The 15,596-nt window shown below is 43.5% G+C and overlaps 1 protein-coding gene across 1 annotated transcript in view; it reads right to left on the reverse strand.

Moving 5' to 3' along the window:
• lama2 (laminin, alpha 2) overlaps nucleotides 1-15,596 on the reverse strand; it is a 334,247-nt gene that overhangs the window by 244,568 nt on the left and 74,083 nt on the right. The window contains exons 7-13 of the mRNA XM_056294135.1: nucleotides 13,113-13,202; nucleotides 8,753-8,870; nucleotides 8,005-8,183; nucleotides 5,765-5,864; nucleotides 5,124-5,181; nucleotides 2,472-2,574; nucleotides 2,048-2,188 (exon numbers count right to left, since the gene is read on the reverse strand). Of these exons, the coding sequence (XP_056150110.1) occupies nucleotides 2,048-2,188; nucleotides 2,472-2,574; nucleotides 5,124-5,181; nucleotides 5,765-5,864; nucleotides 8,005-8,183; nucleotides 8,753-8,870; nucleotides 13,113-13,202 (789 nt within the window). The remainder of the gene's footprint in view (nucleotides 1-2,047; nucleotides 2,189-2,471; nucleotides 2,575-5,123; nucleotides 5,182-5,764; nucleotides 5,865-8,004; nucleotides 8,184-8,752; nucleotides 8,871-13,112; nucleotides 13,203-15,596) is intronic.

A 15,596-nucleotide genomic window follows, 5' to 3' on the forward strand; every position in this document is an offset into this window, starting at 1 on the left:
AGGAGTAATTACATATCACATGGCCATTCTGAAAAACGGCCTTGTCACAGCACTTGGATCCCGCGGTGTCGAGACACAAAGGATTCAGGCTTCACTACCGGCAGCTTCGGTGGAAAAAAGGAAGAAAAAGATCTAGAGGCTCAACGCATTTACACCTGAAAATATGTTTGAAGTCTTGCTTATCTGCCGCATTAGTCACTACATCCTTCTGACTGAGTCTTTACCACCAGGGATTCTTACATGGCAACCCCGGCAGGAATTTGGAAACACACACACAAACTGAGGTATCTACAAAATGTGTGTGTGTGTGTGCGTGTGTGTGTCTAAAAGGGGAAGCCAAGGTCAGGTTAATTGCAACAACAGATGTGTGTCTGCTGTCACACACACACACACCTAAACAGACACACACACACACACAGATGCACACAATCGGTGTCTAAATCAGAGCTGTCAGCCTGTCAAAGTCCCCGCTCCCCCCCTCCACTCCGCTTGTCAGTCAAAACCTGTTTTCCTCTCTTCACTCTTGTCTTGTCTCCTCCTTTTCCCTCTTGTCCATCCCTCTTCTCTCCTCTCCTGTCTCCCATTTCCAGACATCCTCTCTGCTCACCCCTCCACCCCAGCCCCCGGCTCTTCTTTTTCCATTTAGTCTCTCTCTCTCTCTCTCTCTCTCTCTCTCTCTCTCTCTCTCTCTCTCTCTCTCTCTCTCTCTCTCCCCCCCCTCTCTCCACCTCTATCTCATTCTCCCCTCTCTGCCTACTCTCAATTATGCTGCCTTTTGGCATCATCGACTTCTTTTTCCCTCCTTCCCTCACATTTCTTCTACTCTTTTCCTCTTTGTGTTTCGCTTTTAAACACCTTCCATGCCCCCGCCTCTCTCCGCACTTCTGTCTCCTCCTCCTTCACCTCTTCAGCTAGGTGTTGAAGCCAGTTTGGCTCAGGTGAATGTATTGTCATATTCCGGAGTTAAAGTCACAGTCACGGAGACTCACATGCAAAACATTTTGCAAACATTTTATACAGAAATATTAAATATACGAAAATATTAATAAAATTATTAATGTATCATAAATAAATACCGATAAGTTCTCAAAAGCTGGTGTATCTGAGACAACAGCAGATCTCTACATAGTCAAATAATCGGTGAATATCTGCTTTTGTTTCTGTTACCCACCGACACGGGGATCACTGGTTCGAATCCCCGTGTTACCTCCGGCTTGGTCGGGCACCCCTACAGACACAACTGACCATGTTTGGGGGTGGGAAGCCGGATGTGGGTGTGTGTCCTGGTCACTGCACTAGCGCCTCCTCTGTTCGGGGGGGAGGGGGGGGGGGCGTGATCCTCCCACGCGCTATGTCCCCCTGGAGAAACTCCTCACTGTCGGGTGAAAAGAAGCAGCTGGCGACTCCACATGTATCGGAGCAGGCATGTGGTAGTCTGCAGCCCCCCCCCCCCCCACACACCGGATCGGCAGAGGGGGTGGAGCAGCAACCAGGACGGCTCAGAAGACTGGGGCAATTTGCCAAGCACAATTGGGGAGAAAAAGGGTGAACCCCCCCCCCCCAAAAAATTCTGCTTTTCTAGCTGCTCACCGTAACGGTTATTGCGGGGCAAAACTTGCCCCCAAAACAGTGACATTTATGTCTTCAGGGCAGCAGCCAAATGCAGACGAACAAGGCAGGTAGAAAGTTTCAAGAAGGAAAGTTGTTGCTGCTAACAAACAGACATGGCAGACCACGCTCGTAAAAAAACCTTAATAAAGATTTGTTTTTTTTATTTGGCTATGGGGAAGGTGCTCGCGTAGCAGCCCCCACAGATTTGCTTCATTTCGAACGGTGAACTCACCCACCACCGCAACCGCACGTCCCTATGGGTGTAAGCAAGTTCAATAAAACCGTCTCGCTTCACGATATTGCGACTTGAAATTGAAAACACACTGACAACACGGCCTTCCAAACCAAACAGTGTGCATAACTGACGGACGGACAGACAGACGAAGACACACACTCAGCTGGCCGGTGGGCAGAGGATGTGCGTGTTACTTCTTACGTTCTGATAGGCCCATTCGGAGGCAGAGCACCGGCTGGCCAAGCCCATACAAGAGCATTTTTCACAGCCTCGCCGGTTTTCACTTTGGAGGTTGTAGAAGCCCATCTTACAGCGGTCGCAGTTCTCTCCTTCCACATTCTCCTGCAGGAGAGAGAGAGAGAGAGAGAGGGGGAGAGAGAGAGAGAGAGAGAGAGAGACAGAGGTCTGGCAAAAAAGTTTATAGGCCACACTCAAACAAACATTATGACCACTGGGCACCTTATCACGGTGTTAATGTGGTGAGGATAATGACAGCAGCGCTAGTGAGGCTAGCGTGGACTTTATGTCTTCCTGTAAACAGTGGGTACTGGGAAGTCTGTGTGTAGTATATATGCATGTGCACGTCTGTGTGCGTCTGTGTGTGAATGTGTGGGTGGGTGGGTACCTTGCAGACACAGGGTGTTGTACATGGGTCAGTATTGATGCTTCCTTCCACACTACAGTTACAGCGCTGACAAGATGGGTAACCCTTATATCCAAATGCACACCTACAACAGCACCGAGAGAAACGACAAGTTTTCAGTTTTAGTCATCATCCCCATAGTCACAAGGTCACAGGTTTGATTTGAATGACGACAAATGTGTCCATCTCAGTCAGCGTTTCAGACACAGATGCCGCCAAACCTCCCCCGCCTCATTTGCTGCACACCTTGGAGTGCAGCAAATCCCCGCGCATTCACACTGAGTCCACTGAACGCTGAAATGAGTGTGTGTGTGTGTGTGTGTGTGTGTGTGTTTCTCAGGAAGATTTTCACAATAAAATAACAACAAAAGTATGTGTATCATAAGGTACGCAAGCAGAGTCTGGGGAAAGGTAACATGCGACAAACCGTTAAGCGAATTGGCCTCGCCACCAAAACCATGGGCAGAAAATGAGAGGTTACTCATGTACCTTGCTACTTTAACTACCGTCGAGTACTTAGCAAGGTCTTTAACACCCAACTGCTACAGCGGCGCTGCTCACTGGTCACAGTTAAGGAAAGTGCACCTGCTGGGAAGCTGCCGGAGAGGAATGTTTTGTGTGTGGCAGACCTAGCTGACGAAGATCGATGCTCTGGAAAAGATACAACCTTGACCGACACAATAAAGGTTGAACACAAGTACTCCAGATTAGCGCTGTGCGATATGACGATATATATCGTATGACGATAGAAAACACCTGTCGTTTCTCTATCGTTTATTTTGTTGTGTCACAAATCACAATCTTTACTGCATATCGTGATATGTATCGTTATCGTGATATGAATGACCGATATCGTGATAAGTATCGTTATTGTGACACGAATGACCTATATCGCGGTAAGTATCGTTATCGTGACATGAATGGCATACTGTGACATGTATCGTTATCATGATATAAATGACCTATATCGTGATATGTATCGTTATCGTGACATGAATGACCCTATATCGTGATATGTATCGTTACCGTGATATGAATGACCCTATATAGTGATATGTATCGTTACCGTGATATGAATGACCTATATCATGCTATGTATCGTTGCCGTGATATGAATGACCGATATCGTGATATGCATCATTATCATATGAATGACCTATATCGTGATATGTATCGTTATCGTGATATGAATGCCCTATATCATATGTATTGTTATCGTGATATGAATGACCCTATATCGTGATATGTATCGTTATCGTGATATGAATGACCTATATCATGATATGTATCGTTATCGTGATATGAATGACCCTATATCGTGATATGTATCGTTATTGTGATATGAATGACCTATATAATGATATGTATCGTTATCGTGATATGAATGACCTATATCGTGATATGTATCGTTATCGTGACATGAATGACCCTATATTGTGATATGTATCGTTATCGTGACATGAATGGCCTATATCATATGTATCGTTATCGTGATATGAATGACCCTATATCGTGATATGTATCGTTACCGTGATATGAATGGCCTATATAATGATATGTATCGTTATCGTGATATGAATGACCTATATCGTGATATGTATCGTTATCGTGACATGAATGACCCTATATCGTGATATGTATCGTTATCGTGATATGAATGACCCTATATCATGATATGTATCGTTATCGTGACTTGAATGGCATATATTGTGATATGTATCATTATCGTGATATGAATGGCATATATTGTGATATGTATCATTATCGTGATATGAATGACCTATATCATGATATGTATGGTTACCGTGATATGAATGACCCTATATCGTGATATGTATCGTTACCGTGATATGAATGACCTATATCATGATATGTATCGTTATCGTGATATGAATGACCCTATATCGTGATATGTATCGTTATCGTGATATGAATGACCTATATTGTGATATGTATCGTTGTCGTGACATGAATGACCTATATCGCGATATGAGATTTTGGTCATATCGCACAGCCCTACACTTCCTTGGGGAAGATGCAAGAATAACATATTAACAAAAAAAAACAAAAAAAAGAACCTGAATTATATAAATGGTCCTCGAGGCTGTGCTATGACCAACAATGACTAACACGGGTTATAAAGACAAAAGAGTTTGGGGAAGAATATCCATGCATGTTTCCTGAAGTGAATAAAGAAAACAGAATCTGTCTCTTCCCAGAATTTTGCTTGGCATTAACCAAGCAAGACGCACATAAAAAATGCAGTGTAACACGCTTTATGTGGGAACACAGTTGACGACAAAAAAAAAAAACTATACAAAGAGCAGAGGTGGATCTACAACACCTACAGTAATGAGTAACAATATTACTCTATAAAATGCAGAGATAAAAATATCATTGATCTTAATGGAAACTTACTGGCAATTGCCAAACGGTAATTGGAACAGACAACAGCTGAAAGGTTCTGTGCACCTGTCACAATGTGTCTCCATCTCTCTCACTTTTTATCCGTGTGTGTGTGTGTGTGTGTGAGTGTGTGTGTGTGTACTTTTCACTGTGTGAATGTGTTTGCACATGGCTGTGTTCGCCTTGCGCGCGTGTGTGTGTGTGTGAGTGAGTGTGTGTGGGTCTCACCTGTCACATCGCAGACCCCCAAAACCCTCCTTACACCGGCATGACCCTGCTGGCTGAGCTGTCAATCAAACACGCACACACACACACACACACACACACACACACACACACACACATGCGCGCACACCACTTAAACACAAAGTAAAATGAAGCGGGCTTCTCTGTGGGGTCGCTGGACCTTAAAATAGCTCTTTATAGAATATATCTTTTTCAAGGACACAAAGAGGAACAAAACTATCTCTAGCACTAAAAGAGTCACTCTGTCTCATAAGTAACTGAACCTCCTCTGCGAGTAAACTTGAAATAAATAAGCTCCTTAGAGAGTAGAGACGGGCTGAACAGGTGAAGTGTTCGAATTGAACCACGCTGAACCACTGCTCAACAGATAATTTGATATTTGAGCTCTATACACAATATGCATGTACACTAAACTGCTTATTGGGTACATTTCTGGAGGTATCTGTTTGTCTAATAAGTAAATTAAAATAGTTTAAGTTGAAAGATAGTATGTTGGATATCTGCACAGAGATGCAGATACACTAAGAAGATGACAAGAATGTACACAGCCAGTAAATCAGGATGACTTGCAGACATACAGACAGACAGTATGACAGAAATACAGAGGAGGACACATCACGTACTGGGTGTGGCCTGGCTGGAATCAGGGACACATGATTGGCTGATGGAGCCGCTTGGGTCACATGAGCAGGGCTGACAGGGCTCCTCCTCCTGGGGGCTCACCTGCAGGGGAGGGCAGGTTTTATAAGAGGCGGTATTGCTGTTCAATAGGGGCGGGGTTAAAAAAAAATCGATACAGCATAGTATCGGCAATAGTTTGCATGGTAACACTGTATCGATACGGGGACGCCAAGTATCAGTCTTTTATCATATAAACTCCATATACGAATCAAATAAGAATAATACAATCAATTGCTTGAGTATCGTGATAATATTGTACCATGGGGCCTCTGGTGACTCCCACCCATATTGTTCAACACGAGACAGATAAATGCACACAAAAGTGAGGACAAACAAGAGGTCCAGCTCGATCCCCGGGCCGTGACCTGAAGTTTAACACGCTAACAAGTAGACGTTACCGAAGGAGACGCCAAGCAACTTGTTCGATTCTGGCAACGTCTTTTACGTCACTGCTGCAAAGATGACCGAGGCACTTTTTATTTTTCTTCACAGCGTAGCAACAAGATATGTGCATTTATTTTCACAGACTAGGAGGCTTCAAGAGAATTGATCTGAAAGGTAATTAAGCCATTCTTCCATAGCCATAACACTATACGGCCAAAATTAATTTAATGATGATGTGATGACATTTAAAAGCAAAAAAAAAAGAAAAAAGAAAGAAGCAAATTACAATCCTGAAGATGATTGTTTTTGTCCAACCGTGAAACTGGTAATTAAAAAAAACAAAACAGCTGAACCTGGGTTTTAGCCTTTTTTAATGGACATTGTCTGACAATCTGAAATCATCCCGATTACACCACTGCTTAGTGCGCAGCAGTCAACTCACACTAGATTGCTCAACACTGAATTATTTTGAAAGATTCTGCTTCCCATCACTTGATCTGACTCCTGATGATGGGAAAATAGAGCTTAGGTTAAAAGAAACTGGTATTTTCCTCTAACCTAGTCTTCACAGGACAAGATATAGCCTACAACCAAAGTCGCCTGGCAGCTGAGGTTCATACTGCCGCTTTAATTCTCTCAAAAGCCCGAAAGCATATTCCCTTCAGACAGCCCATAAAAAGGCACCACCCTAAAACCTTTACTAAGACACCCTGACTAAGCAAAAGTTAGTCTTTATTTCATAAAACACACTGAATTATAAAATTCTTAATCGTGGCGGCTGAATATAAAAAAATTACAAAGACGGGCGTCAAGGTAGCGTAGCAGTCTGTTCTGTTGCCTAGCAACACGAGGATCGCCTGTTCAAATCCCCGTGTTACCTCTGGCTTGGTCGGGCATCCCTACAGACACAATTGGCCGTGTCTGCAGGTGGGAAGCCGGATGTGGGTATGTGTCCTGGTTGCTGCACTAGCGCCTCCTCTGGTCGGTCGGGGCGCCTGTTTGGGGAGAAGGGGGAACTGGGGGGGAATAGCGGGATCGTCCCACATGCTATGTCCCCCTGGTGAAACTCCTCATTGTCAGGTGAAAAGAAGCGGCTGGCGACTCCACGTGTATCGGAGGAGGCATGTGGTAGTCTGCAGCCCTCCCCGGATCAGCAGAGGGGGGTGGAGCAGCAACCGGGGCGGCTCAGAAGAGTGGGGCAATTGGCCAAGCACAATTGGGGAGAAAAAAAGGGGGGGGGGAATCACCAAGAGCTTCATTAAGGGCCTTTTGTGTATTAGTTCGAGTCATGAGCAGAGGACGCAGCAGCGGAAGTCACTGACCCGACCCAGGTTAACTGCTCACACTGGTAAGCGTGTGACTGCGACTGGCAGAGACACATTGGATGAGCATGTTAGGTTGAGATGAACGGGCAGCCACCTTTGAGATGACAAATCCATCTATCCCTTGTTTATATCCACTTAATCCGATCCAGGATTGCAGGGGGGCTGGAGCCTTTCTCAGCATGCAATGGACAGTAGGCAGGGAGACACCCTGGACAAGTCGCCAGTCCATCACACGGCCAATACACACATCACTTACACCCATACCAATGAGCAACTGATAGTCTACAATTCAATTCCCATGCATGTCTCTGGACTGCAGGAGGAAATTGGAGCATTTGAAGCATAGGGAGAAACAGAGGGAGAACCACCGGGAGAACATGTAAACTCCACAAAGAAGATCTGAGGATCCAGGACCCCCTTGCTGTAAAACAAATACAACCATGCATGGACCAGCTGACCAATAAATTACCTACCCCATCAGGTCTGAAGAATCCAGGGGCACAGCTCTGACAATTGATGCCTGCTGTGTTGTCACGGCAACCCACACAAACTCCGCCTCCTCTATATTTTCCATGGGTGTCCAGGCTGAGTGACAGGTCCGATATGGTTTGGTTGAAGTAGCACTCCTCTGCCTTACCATGGCAGTTACACTCTGAAAGTATGCAGACGTGAGCAAGTGTGCACAGCAAACATGAGTATGCACACACAGACACACACGCATGGAACTCTGATACAAATATTCACAGCCTACTTGTGAGCTCTTCCAAATTTCAGTGGTAAGCTCAAATTTTTTGTTTTTCATTATGCTATACTAAATTGATCCTGTAGGGAAATTACTCTCTGAATTTAACCCATGCTAGCCATGTAGCTAGGATCAGTGGGCAGCCGCCGTGCAGCACCCGGGGACCAACTCCAGTTCGTCTTGCCGTGCCTCGGCCAGGGGCACAGACAGGAGTACTGACCCTAACATGCATGTCTTTTTGACGGTGGGAGAAACCGGAGCGCCCGGAGAAAACCCACCGCAGACACGGGGAGATCATGCAAACTCCACACAGAGGACAGCCCCGCGGTTCGAACCCAGAACCTTCTCGCTGTGAGGCGACGGCGCTAACCACTGCGCCACCATGCCGCCAAATGTTGGAGACATTTGAAATTATGGCCTTTCATTGGGTTATGGGTACAGGTTTTCAGCACTGAGCTGGACTGTACGGTTTTACTTACTCTCACACACATGTCGAGTGAGAAAGGTTCCCGCCATCCAGGGTTGTTGGTGGTAGCCAGGACAACATCGATCACAGCTCTCCCCACATGTATTGTGTTCACACTCACAGCTGAATTTCTACACACACACACAGAAACAAAAACAGTTTCATAAACTTGTCATGTATCTATCATTTATTATTTTTACAAACTTTTTATCAACTGATGACAACAATCTAATAAAGTATTAAGTAGCTTTAGATAAGGACGGCATCAATACTTGCGATTAATGCAGACAGGGAAAAACAGATTATCACAGTAATACCTTCTTGGCCTTTTGAGAGCCGGGTAGCTGTTAACGGTTTGTTTTCTTCCCTATGGACGGGCCTCTATCTGCACTTTTAGCTGTGGTCTTTAAGGGTTTCGCTGTGACATTAATTCGCAGCAGCTAATTTTAGGGGAACGTGCAATAAAACAATGAAAAACAATGACGGTGACTTGATAAGGAAAAAGTCATTATGATTAGGAAGTCCTTTAAAACCCATATCCTGCTCACATCCCTGATCTTTTTTATTTATTTTTTTTTTTTTAATCTCAACACAAGATCGTCAACGCCTAATATTTGCTTAATTGCTGCCAAACTGGGCGGGAATAAAAATCCCAAAATTAAAAACTGCCACGTCAAGCCTGCCACACATACGCAGCCATTAATCTGCAGCAAATCCCATTTAAACTGTCCTTGCTGAAATGGTGTCTTTAAATAATATGCACGGTGATGGGACGGAGTTATGACTGTCTGGCAGATGAGAGCCTGGATGTGACATATGAGCCTTTCCACGCAGAGGTACGACACTACACGCTAGCTAATCCAAGAAAAACCGCTAGACAGATTCAGCACAACGCAGGTTTACGGTTATCAAAATAATTTATCAAATGTGGATTTTCTGTGCTGACATAAACCGGCACATCACTCACAAAACCGTGAAGTCGTATGAATGCGAGCAAGTGATGTCCACATATGACTCAAACGGTGTTCAAAAAAAACCCCAAAACAAAACACTGTCGGTCGTACTTCATTTCTGCTTTGTTCACTTTGGCTCTAATCAAGTTTGCTTACAATCACTTTGCTAAAGCCAGATTAAAGACAATGTGAAAGTCAATTAGAGGCCCATATCTGTGTTAAAAGACCCCGCCAGGAGTGTCCCACTTCTCCGACTTGGCGAAAAACCAGCTTGTAGCGCCGCATTATGTAATAACGCCGCATTATGTAATAATGTAATAAATTTTCACATCATTATGTAATAACGCCACGTTTTTCTCAAATCAAGACATAAATTTTGGTGGTTTATTACATAATGCACCAAATTATTACATTTTCTTCATAAGTAGCGCCGCATTATGTAATAACGCCGCATTATGTAATAATGTAATAAATTTTCACATCATTATGTAATAACGCCACGTTTTTCTCAAATCAAGACATAAATTTTGGTGGTTTATTACATAATGCACCAAATTATTACATTTTCTTCATAAGTAGCGCCGCATTATGTAATAACGCCGCATTATGTAATAATGTAATACATTTTCACATCATTATGTAATAACGCCACGTTTTTTTTCAAATCAAGACATACATTTTGGTGGTTTATTACATAATGCACCAGATTATTACATTTTCTTCATAAAAAAGTGTAACATCCGCATTTTGTTTGAAAAAAACGTGGCGTTATTACATAATCATGTGAAAATGTATTACATTATTACATAATGCGGCGTTATTACATAATGCAGCGCTACACAGCTGAGGAGTTAGCACTCAGTTACGGTGTAAAAAAGGTTTTGCAAAGAGTTTTGAATCCCCGCAACCATGAGAGGTAGCAGCCGACAGATACCGTAGATGTCAGCCACGATTGACTCAGATCGGGCGGCAACCGAGAGCGGCGTTGGTCGAGCAAGCTAGAGAGTAGTGAAGAGAGGGAGCGGCGGTAGTGAAAATACACATTTTTCGAAGGTTTTGAATCACCGCACCCATAAGAGGTTCTTCATCATACGCTCATAACTGTGCACAAAATTATTTTTTAGGCTGACAGGCCTAACACAATGCCGCCACTGTTCTTATATTTAAGGCCTAGTTGCACCCTTGTGTAACCACATGAATGGTCAAAAAGTCCACCATTTTTCTTAAAATTACATTATTTTCTTCCACGGAAAGCCAAACACCGACCGACTGAGATATAGACCGTATTTGACAAACATTGAAAGTTTAACAAACAAAATGGTGTTATTTTGCTTGACTAAACGCCCTGCAGAGGACAAAAATATTAATTTGTCCCATTGTTGAGGCCTGTAGGTTGAGCAGCTCGTACGTTACTCGTCTCGCCATACCCAGACAATTGGAGATCTGCGTCTACCAATGTCTGGGGACCAATGACTGGGGACTTAGAACGGCTGCTAACAAACCTACGCCGACTGCTTTCGAATCACGCCTTACCGGAAATTATGCTCTCTGCTCATCCTCCTCCAACAGGGAAAGAGGGCGTTTTAAAACACTGAAAATTGATGTCCTGAGTAACTTTAAATGATCTGATTCCGTCTTGCAGGATATGTGCTCAACCCACACCATTGGTGCAATGAGGGATTTACAGAGACTTCGTTTAAAACGTTTAGCCCGGGATGAGGCAGACGTGTCGGCTGAAATACAGCCAACGCCGTCTCCATAACTCGTCCCGTAATGTCCTCCAAAGCAGATGTGTAGTCTGGCTGGAGGGATGAATCATGTCCTAATAAACGATCGTGTTTGTTTTTAACTGATGAATATGTTTGGCCGCCAATGCGACAAACATCAACAAACCTTGCAGGAGTTTTCCTCAGTGGCTGCGGCTGTACTGCACGTACGCGGCACCGCCCCCAATCTGAAGGACCGCCTCAAGACTTTGGACTGGTTTTGGTTTTTTAAAAACTCTTTAATTGTTTCCACCCAGTTTTAGCAACACAAGCCGGGAGGCTGTCCTCAGTCTCTAGCTGAGTGAAGCATTTAGCAGCGGACCTGTGAGTATGGTACGCTACAGAGATCGCTTGTCTGCTTTGTTGCCATAAGAAGCCATAAATGTGCAAAGCTGGATAGGAGTCCTTCTCATTTTGAGCTTGACATCCTCTAAGAGGTAAAAAAAAAAAAGTCAAATAAAAATAGAAAAACGAACCCTCTATGTGACATATGTGACATAGATATCACTGATTGTCAATGACATCATCACCAAGGGACAAGCCAGAACTGTCACATCTGAGTTAGACCTCACTGCTTAGCCTAAGGACATGCAGAGGACACCACAGAGTCAGAGAGAGAGAAAGAGAGTGTGTGAGAGAGGGATCAGGTGTCTGGTTTCAAATCTTTGAAGTGACACCAGAGACAGGACATCACTGTGTGGCACCTGTGTCCCTGCAGGCACACACACACACACACACACACACACACACACACACACACACACACACACACACACACACACACACACCAGGCTGAGGAAGTAGGATTTTGATATCTAAGATGGCAGATGAAAAGCTCATGACCTGAAGGTGTTCTCTGCTCCTGTTCAACAAGAGATTAGGTATGGAGAATAGAGACGCTCCACTACTCTGGTGCTATTGTTAAGTGGACAGGCCATTACCCAACAAAAAAAAAGAAAGAAAGAACGAGAGACAGAGAAAGGAATGTCTTAAAGAAGTATATGAGCTTACAGACAGACAGACATTGATACATAGACAGACAGACAGACAGACAGACAGACAGACAGACAGACAGACAGACAGACAGACAGACAGACAGACAGACAGACAGACAGACAGACAGACAGACAGACAGACAGACAGACAGACAGACAGACAGACAGACAGACAGACAGACAGACAGACAGACAGATAGATAGATAGATAGATAGATAGATAGATAGATAGATAGATAGATAGATAGATAGATAGATAGATAGATAGATAGATAGATAGATAGATAGACAGATGGATAGATAGATACGTAGGTGGGTGGGTGGGTGGATAATAGATAGATAGATAGATAGATAGATAGATAGATAGATAGATAGATAGATAGATAGATAGATAGATAGATAGATAGATAGATAGATAGATAGATAGATAGATAGATAGATAGATAGATAGATAGATAGATAGACAGATGGATAGATAGATACGTAGGTGGGTGGGTGGGTGGATAATAGATAGATAGATAGATAGATAGATAGATAGATAGATAGATAGATAGATAGATAGATAGATAGATAGATAGATAGATAGATAGATAGATAGATAGATAGATAGATAGATAGATAGATAGATAGATAGATAGATAGATAGATAGATGTATTACCTTGGTGATGTCATTGAGTGGACAGGCCTTGGCATGTCCATAGCAGATACACATCCCTCCTACTGAGATGTCTTTGATGGAGTAGTAGTACTAAAGGGACAGAGTAAAGAGAGGGTTACCATGTTGGAATGAATTCCATAAAGAGAACATCAGAACAGGCTAGTGGATGCAATGTTGAAGTCAGAGAATAATAACACAGTTAAACGCACACTGCAATGACTTCCCACAAAACAGCCAGGAGTGTGAATAGTAACCTAACCATCTGTAAGGAACGCAGTGTAGTTCCTGATTTTGCTCATTTCTTCTCTAGTACAGGTTGGAGTGAATACAATAACTTTGGCTTCGCTGACAAAAAGCATAAATTCAAAATATGTGGTCTGACCTTTCGTCGAAAGTTCTAATCATGTACAGTAGTGACTCTTGAGTCCTTTCGCGGGGGAGGCAGGTTCAAAGTTGACGACAGGAAATAGTGCCACAATTTGCTTGACACACATGCATGCTCACACGCATCCACGCAATACTGTAATGATGTAAACAAGAGCGCTCACATTTCAAACCAAATAGCCTCCACAACGTCAGTCAACAAATAACTAGGTCTACAGCTTTGGCCATACTATTCAATTCCTCGCCAAACGACCAATGATGACAAGACCTGCATGCAATTCCACAAAATATGCACAAAATATGGAAATATGACGATAAAATATACCACAAGTCACACCAACCATGTCTGAAAAAAACATTATAGCAACATAGGCTACAGCGATGTGTCTGCACTGGTTAGCCTGGGAATAATTAGTTAGTCTGGGAATAATTATCCACAAGAAAGTTACAGGATCGACTGCCATTACTCTGTATCAAATCCAATTTGGGTGTAGGTTTTCCCTCTTTTGTAATTCTTAGTTGGTGCTGAAATGATAATTGTGCAAATTTGTCAGTTATATCGCTTGCTGAAGTTGCTAATGCCCTTGTTTTATGCTACTGCCTTGTTCAAAACCCCCCCCCCTTTTTTCTACACAGTTGTACTTGGCCAATTACCCCACTCCTCCGAGCCGCCCCACTCCCTGCTCCAGCCCCTCTGCCGACCCGGGGAGGGCTGCAGACTACCACAGGTCTCCTCCGATACATGTGTCACCAGCCGCTTCTTTTCACCTGACAGTGAGGCGTTTCACCAGGGAGATGTAGCGCGTGGGAGGATCACGCTACTCCCCTGTTCCCCCTCCCTCCTGAACAGGCCACCCGACTGACCAGAGGAGGCGCTAGTGCAGCGACCAGGACACATACCCACATCCGACTTCCCACCCGCAGACACGGCCAATTGTGTCTGTAGAGACGCCCGACCAAGCCGGAAGTAACGCAGGGATTTGAACCGGCGATCCCCATGTGGGTATTGTTCAAATTTAAAAGATACTAGCATGGGAAAATAAAGTGGGGAAACTGACAGATTACGTTCAGGTCGATTATAGATTGGCTGATAGACAAACGGTATGGCAGGCCGTTCAGACACTAGTATCTGTTTTCAAACAAACGTCGCTATTCTGACTGTTACTAGTCGTTATTGTCAAGTCACTAAAAATTATACACTAGTGGGCGGAAGCGTGGAGGGAGGCTCGGTGGATAGATAAAGCTGGGTGTCCTCTGCGTAGCAGTGAAATTAAATGCCAAATTTCCTGAAAATGTGGCCAAGAGGTAGTAGGTAAATAATAAATAATTAATAATATCATTCACTTGTGTGAAAAACTAAGTGACAAGTAAAAACACATATGTTGATATCGTCATTTGGCATAGGAACTAGAGCTCATTAGAAAGCTACTTGTCAATACTGAATAGCAACTAGTAGCAATGTAATTGTGACGAGCGAAAATCAGAATAACAACTAGCCAATGATGACTTTACAAAGACTAGTAGAACTGGAGTAACAACAAGTGCTATTTAAATAGCGACTTGTCGTGAATGAAAGTAAGGTTCAATTGAAAAGCAGTTTGGTGTTTTCCCACTAAGAATGACAAGTCACTTTAAATTAGGCGCTAGTGACTAAAATAAAAGAACTCGTGTTGATTGAATTTCAAGTAAAAGAGGATAGTGACTAGCCATATATTAGTAACTCGTGCTTATTCTAATAAAACTAGTATCTCATTTTTAGCAACTTGTGATTATAGTAGTGCCTAGTGACACTTATAATAACGACTAGTGTTTAAAAAATAAGTGCTAGTGTCTAATTTTGTTTGGCTAGTGTCTTAAAATGAATAAATGATAAAAATGGCCTCCACACAAAACAGAGGAATGCCTCCTTTCAGCTTTTTTTCCCACTGTAGAACAGCGGCCTAACTCGATGCTGATTGGCTAGTTTTGATATGGAGAGAGGCAGCTTGCTAGCTAAAGTGTCTTGCCTCCCTTAGTCCTGAGCCCGACGGGCGGAGCCCGTGCAGCGAGCGCACATCACAGACAGCTAAACCACACCATCACTGGCCACAGATGGCGCAA

The sequence above is a fragment of the Lampris incognitus genome, chromosome 15, assembly GCF_029633865.1.
Source record: "Lampris incognitus isolate fLamInc1 chromosome 15, fLamInc1.hap2, whole genome shotgun sequence".
NCBI classification, from domain to species: Eukaryota; Metazoa; Chordata; class Actinopteri; order Lampriformes; family Lampridae; genus Lampris; species Lampris incognitus.